The 15,720-nt window shown below is 34.3% G+C and overlaps 1 protein-coding gene across 1 annotated transcript; it reads right to left on the reverse strand.

Annotated features, from left to right (window-relative positions):
* Nucleotides 1–424: 424 nt before the first annotated feature.
* LOC122787893 (transmembrane protein DDB_G0273707/DDB_G0273361-like) lies at nt 425–793 on the reverse strand. The gene has a single exon (XM_044054816.1). The coding sequence runs from the start codon at nt 791–793 to the stop codon at nt 425–427; it is 369 nt and encodes a 122-aa protein (XP_043910751.1).
* Nucleotides 794–15,720: the final 14,927 nt, after the last annotated feature.

Consider the following 15,720-nt stretch of genomic DNA (forward strand, 5'->3'; position numbering starts at 1 on the left):
CATGTTAGCTGTTTGGGCATGGGTCTGACTTCTATAAGTCACATGATTTTTATCGCCCATAAATCCATGGTACATGTTTTTTCAAAAGTATTCAATATTGGATGAAGTGGTGGATTATATGAGCTAGACACTTTCAAAGCTTTAATTGTAGTAGTGTTATTGCCCAATAAACAGTTTAAATTAAGTTTCCGTACAAAGACTTTTAAGTCTATGATAGTTTTAACAATGTCCATGTGGCGTCCGGGAACGAACGATAGATCTTTGGATAAAAAATCCACCATGTCTTGGTGGATATCCAAAGAGGTGTAATTATAGATGGTAAAATCACCCTTTGAACTTTTGTGTAATCTCGGTTCTCTACCAAAATTCAAACTGATGTTCATCTCCTCCGTGCCTTCTTCCTGTTCCACGAATTCGTTTGTTGTCAAAGTTGATATCGACTCTGGACTCTGGGGTTGTTGGTTGAGTGAAAATCCTGTTGATTTTGATTGTTTGGCAATTCAGGACAACTATTGATGTTATTATCATTGTCCTGTTGATTATTATAATTGTTTTGGTTTTGGCCGCTATTTAGTCTTGGGCTTCTCCTTAAAGCCTGTCTATGATCACTAGATCCATTAGATGCATTATTAACATTTTGTTGGTTAGATTGAACATTCAGTGAACCTTCGTTCACGTTTTGCCCATGTATTAGTTGTGCTTGTGCAGGCAATCGAGGGTATGCACATTTATTGGCATAATCTTTCAGATCTCGGGTAAGTTTTTTCTTTTTACCAAATGATAATTTGCTCATTGTGGCATCAATACTAGAGAAAATTCTGCAATACTCATATTTGTATCACAGAAATTCTGCATCAGCTTTTATTTCGCCCTCTAGTATTTCCAGTTCAACTTTTAAGCTCGAAATGTCCTTGGAGTAAAAAACAATCAGAGCCTGAAGAAACTCTTTCCCCTGTCTGTCAAACAGATCAATCAACTCTTGATAGAAAGGAGAGTCGTCAGTCAAGCCAGCGGGAAACCGCCACTGGCGTAGACCTTTAGGAATTATATTGTTTTTAATGCATTCCTCCAAATAGAACACTTCTAATTGGAGCTTCTTACATTTGTATAACTTAGAGTCAAATAGATCAATTTTATTAGCAAAAGTCCGACTGTCATTTTCATTTTGGTGAAAAGGAGACATATTAGAAGTGGAATTCAAACAAAAAAAAAAAGAGTTGGTATTATCCAAAAAGCTGCCAATGACTGGTATACTGTCATTAATAATAACATTACTGTCACGAGTATGAGCTGGTAGACCTGAGAAGTTGTTACCTCTTTGGACAGACACCGATGGTACAAGAGCAGAGCGAACATGTTCTGAAGGAATGGCTCCCTGGGTGGGTTGTCCAGCTGGAATAATGTCCTCGCTCTGGTTTAGCAAAGCAGACTGGCCATTCGGCGATGGATTATTAATAACTCCTGCATACGTACGCTGGCTATTGGATAAAGGCATCCCTGGTCGCGAGTTTAAAATAGGTAAAGCATCAACTTTCTGGGTGAGCGCATCCACTCTACCCAATAAGGCTTGCACCAACATGGTCAAATTACCAGGAGAATTATCCGGTCCTCCATTGGCGTCTTCCTGCTGAGAGAAAAGAGTTGGAGATGGTTCGCCGGTTCCGTTCGCCATAACGAGAATAAATCCACAGACACAAACTACAAAACGAAGCAAACTGGTAAAAAGCGAATCAGGAACACGGAAAGAACCAGACTCCAAATTCCAAACGTATATTTATTATACAAAAATAAAAAAGTGAGCACTTTCGGCGGGATAGAATATCCCACCTTCATCAGACAAACAACAGGAAGAAATTAACAAGCCATATATATAGAATCAGCATTTAAAAATAACCAATAGGGTTGAAAGGCATTCTATGATAATTGATTTCCTTAGAAACCTTAGGAGAATTTACGTTGGAATTAAAAGTATTGCTTACATGTTATAGATAAATCGCAATTCATGTTATAAAAACTTAAAAAATTACATCAAATAGCCAGCAAAAGTGAATAGTCCTTCACAAAAAAAGAAAAGAGAATAAATAATCTTTTACGAACAGTAAAATGTGACAGATGACAGGCAAGATATAACTACATTCTAAAGCTTAATATGAAAATGCAGCTCCTATGAGCTGAAACATTGTTTGAAATATATATGCCACCTCTAATGACATTAATTGATTAACAAAAAACAAATGTTTTTATATATGTATATAAAATTTATGTATATTACTTTCCCCAAAATACAGAAAAATAAAAACATATAATGATAAAAGATTTATATGCATGTAATGTGAATATTCTCATAAACAAAAGAGACCTATACAAGCTCTTACAAAATACTTTTGGGCATATCATTCTATATTTTTATCGAAAATAGTATTGAGCTTACTGATAAAGGCTTGTATGAAATGTCATGTAAAGTGAAAGTCTCGTGACCATTATATTTACATAAATTCATGTTGATAAATACATCTAAGACATTTTAAAATGTTATGTATATTATTTATATTATCAACAGTGGAATTTTTTCATATCAAATACAAGCCATAAAAATATATGAGCAATTAAATTTGTATTTAAAGATTGCAAAAATATGAAAAATTAATATTAAAAATGATAAAAATAGGAAAATTAATTAATTAATATAAGAACCATTATAAGAATTACCACGATCTAAAGACTACCTATTAAGAGAAAGCCATTTCAAGACACATTTAATAGATATAGTGTCGTTTAACCCAGGAAAAACATGTGCCCTTGTACGTATCAGCCAAGTTAATTCATCCATTTCTAATTGGATTTGCCATGGGCCACCCCTTATATCGACGTCTCTCTTGTTCAGGATGATAAAACTAAAGTTATGCCCTTCTGATTCCATTATATGTCTGGCTAAAGCATTATTAAGGTCTTTCCTTTGCATAGCATATAAATGTTCATATATTCTAACTTTCAATTTACGCTCGGTTTTACCGATATAAAATGCTTTGCAGAGGTTACACAAGGCTACATATGTAACAATTTTAGAATCACAACTATAATGACTATTCACCTTATAATCCTTATCATTGATAGTAAAATGACTTCCAACTTTAATATACTTACATTGGGCACATGATCCGCATTTAAACATACCATATGGTCTATTGGTCTGAGTGTTTTTCCTAGTCTTTTCCAATAGACATTTTAAATTTTCACCCCTTCTATATGTTATTTTAGGGTGATCACCTAACAGGCTTATTAAATTGCGGTCGTTTTTTTATTATATTCCAGTTTTTATTAATGATTTCTTTGATTTTTTGAAAGTCTAATAAGAAAGTGTGTAAAAAGCTTGTGTAAAATTTATTGCTCTCTACTACTACTCTCTCATGAACTGTATGGACTTCACTGTCAGATATAGACAGACTTGGGTTGTTCTGACCCTTTAATAGGGGAGTGAAATAGCCTTCTTCACATTTACGTGAGACCTCCCTTATAATATTTAAAATCATAGTATTTGGATAGCCTCTAGCCAGAAATATGTTGGTAATTTTGATGCACTCATCTTCGAAATCTGATGGGTCGGTCACCATCCGTGCCCATACTATCTGACCCTTAATCACCACTCTTTTCTGGTGATAAGGGTGATTACTGGAAAAGTGCAACATAGTATTGGAATATGTCGGTTTTCGATAAATCATACTTTTAAATTGGTTGTTTGTTCTATTGTTGATTAGTAGGATGTCCAAATAATTGATTTCTGTCTCACCTACATTGTAAATTGTAAAAAATCCGTAATTTTAGAAATCCTGTCGACAAACATAGGTATAAGATCTTTATTGCCATGCCATATGCAAAATATGTCATCCTGGTACCTAGTGTACCAGGAGACATACTTTTGGAACCATTCATCCTTAAAGAGAAATTTGGTTTCCCAATATGCCATTACGGCATTGGCAAATGTACCTCCACAGGGGGAGCCCATGGCTATCCCAGATGTCTGCACATAGAAATGGCCTTCAAAAGTGAAAAAATTATTAGTTAATACGAATTCTAATAAAGTTTCGATAAGATAAATGATATCATCTTTCATTTTCTTAGAGAACAAAAATTCTCTCACCCAGTTGAGCCCTATAGTTTGAGGTATAGTTGTGTATAGATCTTTGACATCAATGGTCAAAAAGATCATGTCTGGTGAGTACTTTTGTTTACTTATATGCTCCAAAATGCCCAAGAGTCTCTGCATATTTGTGTTTCGCTATAGATAAGAGGTTTCATGATATAATCGATATATTTTGCACAGGCGTAAGTGATAGACCCTCTACCATCTATAATAGGTCTAAAAGGGGGTGTGCATAATCTCTTATGTAATTTTGGTGACCCAAAAAATGCTGGTATTCTAGATGCTGCCATGATCAGGTATTGATGGACATCTGTGTCGATAATTCCTTCTATAAATAAATCATTTAAGATGTTATTGATCTTTCTATATGAGCCATGTATTTCATTAATGGTCACAGTTTTATATGCTGGATTATTTAAATGATCCAGCATATAATCGACATATGTACAGTTGTCCATGAATACAAGGCCGCCACCTTTATCAGGCTTCATTACTCGGATACCACAGTTTTTTAATAATTGAATATAATCCCATTCAATACTGGACATGTTAGCTGTTTGGGCATGGGTCTGACTTCTATAAGTCACATGATTTTTTATCGCCCATAAATCCATGGTACATGTTTTTTCAAAAGTATTCAATATTGGATGAAGTGGTGGATTATATGAGCTAGACACTTTCAAAGCTTTAATTGTAGTAGTGTTATTGCCCAATAAACAGTTTAAATTAAGTTTCCGTACAAAGACTTTTAAGTCTATGATAGTTTTAACAATGTCCATGTGGCGTCCGGGAACGAACGATAGATCTTTGGATAAAAAATCCACCATGTCTTGGTGGATATCCAAAGAGGTGTAATTATAGATGGTAAAATCACCCTTTGAACTTTTGTGTAATCTCGGTTCTCTACCAAAATTCAAACTGATGTTCATCTCCTCCGTGCCTTCCTCCTGTTCCACAAATTCGTTTGTTGTCAAGGTTGATATCGACTCTGGACTCTGGGGTTGTTGGTTGAGTGAAAATCCTGTTGATTTTGATTGTTTGGCAATTCAGGACAACTATTGATGTTATTATCATTGTCCTGTTGGTTATTATAATTGTTTTGGTTTTGGCCGCTATTTAGTCTTGGGCTTCTCCTTAAAGCCTGTCTATGATCACTAGATCCATTAGATGCATTATTAACATTTTGTTGGTTAGATTGAACATTCAGTGAACCTTCGTTCACGTTTTGTCCATGTATTAGTTGTGCTTGTGCAGGCAATTGAGGGTATGCGCATTTATTGGCATAATCTTTCAGATCTCGGGTAAGTTTTTTCTTTTTACCAAATGATAATTTGCCATTGTGGCATCAATACTAGAGAAAATTCTGCAATACTCATATTTGTATCACAGAAATTCTGCATCAGCTTTTATTTCGCCCTCTAGTATTTCCAGTTCAACTTTTAAGCGCGAAATGTCCTTGGAGTAAAAAACAATCAGAGCCTGAAGAAACTCTTTCCCCTGTTTGTCAAACAGATCAATCAACTCTTGATAGAAAGGAGAGTCGTCAGTCAAGCCAGCGGGAAACCGCCACTGGCGTAGACCTTTAGGAATTATATTGTTTTTAATGCATTCCTCCAAATAGAACACTTCTAATTGGAGCTTCTTACATTTGTATAACTTAGAGTCAAATAGATCAATTTTATTAGCAAAAGTCCGACTGTCATTTTCATTTTGGTGAAAAGGAGACATATTAGAAGTGGAATTCAAACAAAAAAAAAAAGAGTTGGTATTATCCAAAAAGCTGCCAATGACTGGTATACTGTCATTAATAATAACATTACTGTCACGAGTATGAGCTGGTAGACCTGAGAAGTTGTTACCTCTTTGGACAGACACCGATGGTACAAGAGCAGAGCGAACATGTTCTGAAGGAATGGCTCCCTGGGTGGGTTGTCCAGCTGGAATAATGTCCTCGCTCTGGTTTAGCAAAGCAGACTGGCCATTCGGTGATGGATTATTAATAACTCCTGCATACGTACGCTGGCTATTGGATAAAGGCATCCCTGGTCACGAGTTTAAAATAGGTAAAGCATCAACTTTCTGGGTGAGCGCATCCACTCTACCCAATAAGGCTTGCACCAACATGGTCAAATTACCAGGAGAATTATCCGGTCCTCCATTGGCGTCTTCCTGCTGAGAGAAAAGAGTTGGAGATGGTTCGCCGGTTCCGTTCGCCATACCGAGAATAAATCCACAGACACAAACTACAAAACGAAGCAAACTGGTAAAAAGCGAATCAGGAACACGGAAAGAACCAGACTCCAAATTCCAAACGTATATTTATTATACAAAAATAAAAAAGTGAGCACTTTCGGCGGGATAGAATATCCCACCTTCATCAGACAAACAACAGGAAGAAATTAACAAGCCATATATATAGAATCAGCATTTAAAAATAACCAATAGGGTTGAAAGGCATTCTATGACAATTGATTTCCTTAGAAACCTTAGGAGAATTTACGTTGGAATTAAAATTATTGCTTACATGTTATAGATAAATCGCAATTCATGTTATAAAAACTTAAAAAATTACATCAAATAGCCAGCAAAAGTGAATAGTCCTTCACAAAAAAAGAAAAGAGAATAAATAATCTTTTACGAACAGTAAAATGTGACAGATGACAGGCAAGATATAACTACATTCTAAAGCTTAATATGAAAATGCAGCTCCTATGAGCTGAAACATTGTTTGAAATATATATGCCACCTCTAATGACATTAATTCATTAACAAAAAACAAATGTTTTTTATATATGTATATAAAATTTATGTATATTACTTTCCCCAAAATATAGAAAAATAAAAACATATAATGATAAAAGATTTATATGCATGTAATGTGAATATTCTCATAAACAAAAGAGACCTTACTAGCTCTTACAAAATACTTTTTGGGCATATCATTCTATATTTTTATCGAAAATAGTATTGAGCTTACTGATAAAGGCTTGTATGAAATGTCATGTAAAGTGAAAGTCTCGTGACCATTATATTTACATAAATTCATGTTGATAAATACATCTAAGACATTTTAAAATGTTATGTATATTATTTATATTATCAGCAGTGGAATTTTTTCATATCAAATACAAGCCATAAAAATATATGAGCAATTAAATTTGTATTTAAAGATTGCAAAAATATGAAAAATGAATATTAAAAATGATAAAAATAGGAAAATTAATTAATTAATATAAGAACCATTATAAGAATTACCACAATCTAAAGACTACCTATTAAGAGAAAGCCATTTCAAGACACATTTAATAGATATAGTGTCGTTTAACCCAGGAAAAACATGTGCCCTTGTACGTATCAGCCAAGTTAATTCATCCATTTCTAATTGGATTTGCCATGGGCCACCCCTTATATCGACGTCTCTCTTGTTCAGGATGATAAAACTAAAGTTATGCCCTTCTGATTCCATTATATGTCTGGCTAAAGCATTATTAAGGTCTTTCCTTTGCATAGCATATAAATGTTCATATATTCTAACTTTCAGTTTACGTTTGGTTTTACCGATATAAAATGCTTTGCAGAGGTTACACAAGGCTACATATGTAACAATTTTAGAATCACAACTATAATGACTATTCACCTTATAATCCTTATCATTGATAGTAAAATGACTTCCAACTTTAATATACTTACATTGGGCACATGATCCGCATTTAAACATACCATATGTCTTGGTGGATATCCAAAGAGGTGTAATTATAGATGGTAAAATCACCCTTTGAACTTTGTGTAATCTCGGTTCTCTACCAAAATTCAAACTGATGTTCATCTCCTCCGTGCCTTCCTCCTGTTCCACGAATTCGTTTGTTGTCGAGGTTGATATCGACTGTGGACTCTGGGGTTGTTGGTTGAGTGAAAATCCTGTTGATTTTGATTGTTTGGCAATTCAGGACAACTATTGATATTATTATCATTCTCCTGTTGGTTATTATAATTGTTATGGTTTTGGCCACTATTTAGTCTTGGACTTCTCCTCAAAGCCTGTCTTTGGTCAACAGATCCATTAGATGTATTATTAGAACTTTGTTGATTAGGTTGAACATTCGATGAACCCTCGTTCGCGTTTTGTCCATGTATTAGTTGTGCTTGTGGAGGCAATCGAGGGTATGCGCATTTGTTAGCATAATCTTTTAAATCCCGAGTTAATTTCTTCTTTTTGCCAAGTGATAGTTTGCCTATTGTGGCATCGATACTAGAAAAAATTCTGCAATACTCATATTTGTATCGCAGAAATTCTGCATCAGCTTTTATTTCGCCCTCGAGTATTTCCAGTTCAACTTTTAAGCTCGAAATGTCCTTGGAGTAAAAAACAATCAGAGCCTGAAGAAACTCTTTCCACTGTCTGTCAAACAGATCAATCAACTCTTGATAGAAAGGAGAGTCATCAGTCAAGCCAGCGGGAAACCGCCACTGGCGTAGACCTTTAGGAATTATATTGTTTTTAATGCATTCCTCCAAATAGAACACTTCTAATTGGAGCTTCTTACATTTGTATAACTTAGAGTCAAATAGATCAATTTTATTAGCAAAAGTCCGACTGTCATTTTCATTTTGGTGAAAAGGAGACATATTTGAAGTGGAATTCAAACAAAAAAAGTTGGTATTATCCAAAAAGCTGCCAATGACTGGTATACTGTCATTAATAATAACATTACTGTCACGAGTATGAGCTGGTAGACCTGAGAAGTTGTTACCTCTTTGGACAGACACCGATGGTACAAGAGCAGAGCGAACATGTTCTGAAGGAATGGCTCCCTGGGTGGGTTGTCCAGCTGGAATAATGTCCTCGCTCTGGTTTAGCAAAGCAGGCTGGCCATTCGGCGATGGATTATTAATAACTCCTGCATACGTACGCTGGCTATTGGATAAAGGCATCCCTGGTCACGAGTTTAAAATAGGTAAAGCATCAACTTTCTGGGTGAGCGCATCCACTCTACCCAATAAGGCTTGCACCAACATGGTCAAATTACCAGGAGAATTATCCGGTCCTCCATTGGCGTCTTCCTGCTGAGAGAAAAGAGTTGGAGATGGTTCACGGTTCCGTTCGCCATAACGAGAATAAATCCACAGACACAAACTACAAAACGAAGCAAACTGGTAAAAAGCGAATCAGGAACACGGAAAGAACCAGACTCCAAATTCCAAACGTATATTTATTATACAAAAATAAAAAAGTGAGCACTTTCGGCGGGATAAAATATCCCACCTTCATCAGACAAACAACAGGAAGAAATAAACAAGCCATATATATAGAATCAGCATTTAAAAATAACCAATAGGGTTGAAAGGCATTCTATGATAATTGATTTCCTTAGAAACCTTAGGAGAATTTACGTTGGAATTAAAAATATTGTTTACATGTTATAGATAAATCGCAATTCATGTTATAAAAAATTCCGGAAATTACATCGAATAGCCAGCAAAAGTGAATAATCCTTCACAAAGGAAGAAAAAAGAATAGATAATCTTTTATAAACAGTAAAATGTGTCAGATGGCAAGCAATATATAACTGCATTCTAAAGCTTATTATGAAGATGCAGCTCCTATGAGCTGAAACATTATTTGAAATATATGTGCCACTTCCAATAACATTAATCCATTCACAAAAAACAAATGTTTTTTATATATATATATAAATGTTATGTATATTACTTTCTCCAAAATGCAGAAAAATGAAAACATATGATAATAAAAGGTTGGTATGCATGTAATGTAAATATTATCATAAACAAAAAAGACCTATACAAGCTCTTACAAAATACTTTTTGGGTATATCATTCTATATTTTTATCGAAAATAGTATTGAGCTTACTGATAAAGGCTTGTATGAAATGTCATGTAAAGTGAAAGTCTCGTGACCATTATATTTACATAAATTCATGTTGATAAATACATCTAAGACATTTTAAAATGTTATGTATATTATTTATATTATCAACAGTGGAATTTTTTCATATCAAATACAAGCCATAAAAATATATGAGCAATTAAATTTGTATTTAAAGATTGCAAAAATATGAAAATTAATATTAAAAATGATAAAAATAGGAAAATTAATTAATTAATATAAGAACCATTATAAGAATTACCACGATCTAAAGACTACCTATTAAGAGAAAGCCATTTCAAGACACATTTAATAGATATAGTGTTGTTTAACCCAGGAAAAACATGTGCCCTTGTACGTATCAGCCAAGTTAATTCATCCATTTCTAATTGGATTTGCCATGGGCCACCCCTTATATCGACGTCTCTCTTGTTCAGGATGATAAAACTAAAGTTATGCCCTTCTGATTCCATTATATGTCTGGCTAAAGCATTATTAAGGTCTTTCCTTTGCATAGCATATAAATGTTCATATATTCTAACTTTCAGTTTACGTTTGGTTTTACCGATATAAAATGCTTTGCAGAGGTTACACAAGGCTACATATGTAACAATTTTAGAATCACAACTATAATGACTATTCACCTTATAATCCTTATCACTGACAGTAAAATGACTTCCAACTTTAATATACTTACATTGGGCACATGATCCGCATTTAAACATACCATATGGTCTATTGGTCTGAGTGTTTTTCCTAGTCTTTTCCAATAGACATTTTAAATTTTCACCCCTTCTATATGTTATTTTAGGGTGATCACCTAACAGGCTTATTAAATTGCGGTCGTTTTTTTATTATATTCCAGTTTTTATTAATGATTTCTTTGATTTTTTGAAAGTCTAATAAGAAAGTGTGTAAAAAGCTTGTGTAAAATTTATTGCTCTCTACTACTACTCTCTCATGAACTGTATGGACTTCACTGTCAGATATAGACAGACTTGGGTTGTTCTGACCCTTTAATAGGGGAGTGAAATAGCCTTCTTCACATTTACGTGAGACCTCCCTTATAATATTTAAAATCATAGTATTTGGATAGCCTCTAGCCAGAAATATGTTGGTAATTTTGATGCACTCATCTTCGAAATCTGATGGGTCGGTCACCATCCGTGCCGCCCGTACTATCTGACCCTTAATCACCACTCTTTTCTGGTGATAAGGGTGATTACTGGAAAAGTGCAACATAGTATTGGAATATGTCGGTTTTCGATAAATCATACATTTAAATTGGTTGTTTGTTCTATTGTTGATTAGTAGGATGTCCAAATAATTGATTTCTGTCTCACCTACATTGTAAATTGTAAAAAATCCGTAATTTTAGAAATCCTGTCGACAAACATAGGTATAAGATCTTTATTGCCATGCCATATGCAAAATATGTCATCCTGGTACCTAGTGTACCAGGAGACATACTTTTGGAACCATTCATCCTTAAAGAGAAATTTGGTTTCCCAATATGCCATTACGGCATTGGCAAATGTACCTCCACAGGGGGAGCCCATGGCTATCCCAGATGTCTGCACATAGAAATGGCCTTCAAAAGTGAAAAAATTATTAGTTAATACGAATTCTAATAAAGTTTCGATAAGATAAATGATATCATCTTTCATTTTCTTAGAGAACAAAAATTCTCTCACCCAGTTGAGCCCTATAGTTTGAGGTATAGTTGTGTATAGATCTTTGACATCAATGGTCAAAAAGATCATGTCTGGTGAGTACTTTTGTTTACTTATATGCTCCAAAAATGCCCAAGAGTCTCTGCATATTTGTGTTTCGCTATAGATAAGAGGTTTCATGATATAATCGATATATTTTGCACAGGCGTAAGTGATAGACCCTCTACCATCTATAATAGGTCTAAAAGGGGGTGTGCATAATCTCTTATGTAATTTTGGTGACCCAAAAAATGCTGGTATTCTAGATGCTGCCATGATCAGGTATTGATGGACATCTGTGTCGATAATTCCTTCTATAAATAAATCATTTAAGATGTTATTGATCTTTCTATATGAGCCATGTATTTCATTAATGGTCACAGTTTTATATGCTGGATTATTTAAATGATCCAGCATATAATCGACATATGTACAGTTGTCCATGAATACAAGGCCACCGCCTTTATCGGGCTTCATTACTCGGATACCACAATTATTTAATAATTGGATATAATCCCATTCTATAGTGGACATGTTGCCTGTTTGGGCATGGGTCTGACTTCTATAAGTCACATGATTTTTCATAGCCCATAAATCCATTGTACATGTTTTTTCAAAAATATTTAATATTGGATGAAGTGGTGGATTATATGAGCTAGACACCGTTAAAGCTTTAATTGTGCTAGTGTTATTGCCCAATAAACAGTTTAAATTAAGTTTCGGTGCAAAGACTTTTAAGTCTATGATAGTTTTAACAATGTCCATGTGGCGTCCGGGAACGAACGATAGATCTTTGGATAAAAAATCCACCATGTCTTGGTGGATATCCAAAGAGGTGTAATTATAGATGGTAAAATCACCCTTTGAACTTTTGTGTAATCTCGGTTCTCTACCAAAATTCAAACTGATGTTCATCTCCTCCGTGCCTTCCTCCTGTTCCACAAATTCGTTTGTTGTCAAGGTTGATATCGACTCTGGACTCTGGGGTTGTTGGTTGAGTGAAAATCCTGTTGATTTTGATTGTTTGGCAATTCAGGACAACTATTGATGTTATTATCATTGTCCTGTTGGTTATTATAATTGTTTTGGTTTTGGCCGCTATTTAGTCTTGGGCTTCTCCTTAAAGCCTGTCTATGATCACTAGATCCATTAGATGCATTATTAACATTTTGTTGGTTAGATTGAACATTCAGTGAACCTTCGTTCACGTTTTGTCCATGTATTAGTTGTGCTTGTGCAGGCAATCGAGGGTATGCGCATTTATTGGCATAATCTTTCAGATCTCGGGTAAGTTTTTTCTTTTTACCAAATGATAATTTGCCATTGTGGCATCAATACTAGAGAAAATTCTGCAATACTCATATTTGTATCACAGAAATTCTGCATCAGCTTTTATTTCGCCCTCTAGTATTTCCAGTTCAACTTTTAAGCTCGAAATGTCCTTGGAGTAAAAAACAATCAGAGCCTGAAGAAACTCTTTCCCCTGTCTGTCAAACAGATCAATCAACTCTTGATAGAAAGGAGAGTCGTCAGTCAAGCCAGCGGGAAACCGCCACTGGCGTAGACCTTTAGGAATTATATTGTTTTTAATGCATTCCTCCAAATAGAACACTTCTAATTGGAGCTTCTTACATTTGTATAACTTAGAGTCAAATAGATCAATTTTATTAGCAAAAGTCCGACTGTCATTTTCATTTTGGTGAAAAGGAGACATATTAGAAGTGGAATTCAAACAAAAAAAAAAGAGTTGGTATTATCCAAAAAGCTGCCAATGACTGGTATACTGTCATTAATAATAACATTACTGTCACGAGTATGAGCTGGTAGACCTGAGAAGTTGTTACCTCTTTGGACAGACACCGATGGTACAAGAGCAGAGCGAACATGTTCTGAAGGAATGGCTCCCTGGGTGGGTTGTCCAGCTGGAATAATGTCCTCGCTCTGGTTTAGCAAAGCAGACTGGCCATTCGGCGATGGATTATTAATAACTCCTGCATACGTACGCTGGCTATTGGATAAAGGCATCCCTGGTCACGAGTTTAAAATAGGTAAAGCATCAACTTTCTGGGTGAGCGCATCCACTCTACCCAATAAGGCTTGCACCAACATGGTCAAATTACCAGGAGAATTATCCGGTCCTCCATTGGCGTCTTCCTGCTGAGAGAAAAGAGTTGGAGATGGTTCGCCGGTTCCGTTCGCCATACCGAGAATAAATCCACAGACACAAACTACAAAATGAAGCAAACTGGTAAAAAGCGAATCAGGAACATGGAAAGAACCAGACTCCAAATTCCAAACGTATATTTATTATACAAAAATAAAAAAGTGAGCACTTTCGGCGGGATAGAATATCCCACCTTCATAAGACAAACAACAGGAAGACATTAACAAGCCATATATATAGAATCAGCATTTAAAAATAACCAATAGGGTTGAAAGGCATTCTATGACAATTGATTTCCTTAGAAACCTTAGGAGAATTTACGTTGGAATTAAAAGTATTGCTTACATGTTATAGATAAATCGCAATTCATGTTATAAAAACTTAAAAAATTACATCAAATAGCCAGCAAAAGTGAATAGTCCTTCACAAAAAAAGAAAAGAGAATAAATAATCTTTTACGAACAGTAAAATGTGACAGATGACAGGCAAGATATAACTACATTCTAAAGCTTAATATGAAAATGCAGCTCCTATGAGCTGAAACATTGTTTGAAATATATATGCCACCTCTAATGACATTAATTCATTAACAAAAAACAAATGTTTTTTATATATGTATATAAAATTTATGTATATTACTTTCCCCAAAATATAGAAAAATAAAAACATATAATGATAAAAGATTTATATGCATGTAATGTGAATATTCTCATAAACAAAAGAGACCTATACAAGCTCTTACAAAATACTTTTTGGGCATATCATTCTATATTTTTATCGAAAATAGTATTGAGCTTACTGATAAAGGCTTGTATGAAATGTCATGTAAAGTGAAAGTCTCGTGACCATTATATTTACATAAATTCATGTTGATAAATACATCTAAGACATTTTAAAATGTTATGTATATTATTTATATTATCAACAGTGGAATTTTTTCATATCAAATACAAGCCATAAAAATATATGAGCAATTAAATTTGTATTTAAAGATTGCAAAAATATGAAAAATGAATATTAAAAATTATAAAAATAGGAAAATTAATTAATTAATATAAGAACCATTATAAGAATTACCACGATCTAAAAACTACCTATTAAGAGAAAGCCATTTCAAGACACATTTAATAGATATAGTGTCGTTTAACCCAGGAAAAACATGTGCCCTTGTACGTATCAGCCAAGTTAATTCATCCATTTCTAATTGGATTTGCCATGGGCCACCCCTTATATCGACGTCTCTCTTGTTCAGGATGATAAAACTAAAGTTATGCCCTTCTGATTCCATTATATGTCTGGCTAAAGCATTATTAAGGTCTTTCCTTTGCATAGCATATAAATGTTCATATATTCTAACTTTCAGTTTACGTTTGGTTTTACCGATATAAAATGCTTTGCAGAGGTTACACAAGGCTACATATGTAACAATTTTAGAATCACAACTATAATGACTATTCACCTTATAATCCTTATCATTGATAGTAAAATGACTTCCAACTTTAATATACTTACATTGGGCACATGATCCGCATTTAAACATACCATATGGTCTATTGGTCTGAGTGTTTTTCCTAGTCTTTTCCAATAGACATTTTAAATTTTCACCCCTTCTATATGTTATTTTAGGGTGATCACCTAACAGGCTTATTAAATTGCGGTCGTTTTTTTATTATATTCCAGTTTTTATTAATGATTTCTTTGATTTTTTGAAAGTCTAATAAGAAAGTGTGTAAAAAGCTTGTGTAAAATTTATTGCTCTCTACTACTACTCTCTCATGAACTGTATGGACTTCACTGTCAGATATAGACAGACTTGGG

This window comes from Protopterus annectens, chromosome 13.part0, assembly GCF_019279795.1.
Source record: "Protopterus annectens isolate FY-2018-M chromosome 13.part0, PAN1.0, whole genome shotgun sequence".
NCBI lineage: Eukaryota > Metazoa > Chordata > Ceratodontiformes > Protopteridae > Protopterus > Protopterus annectens.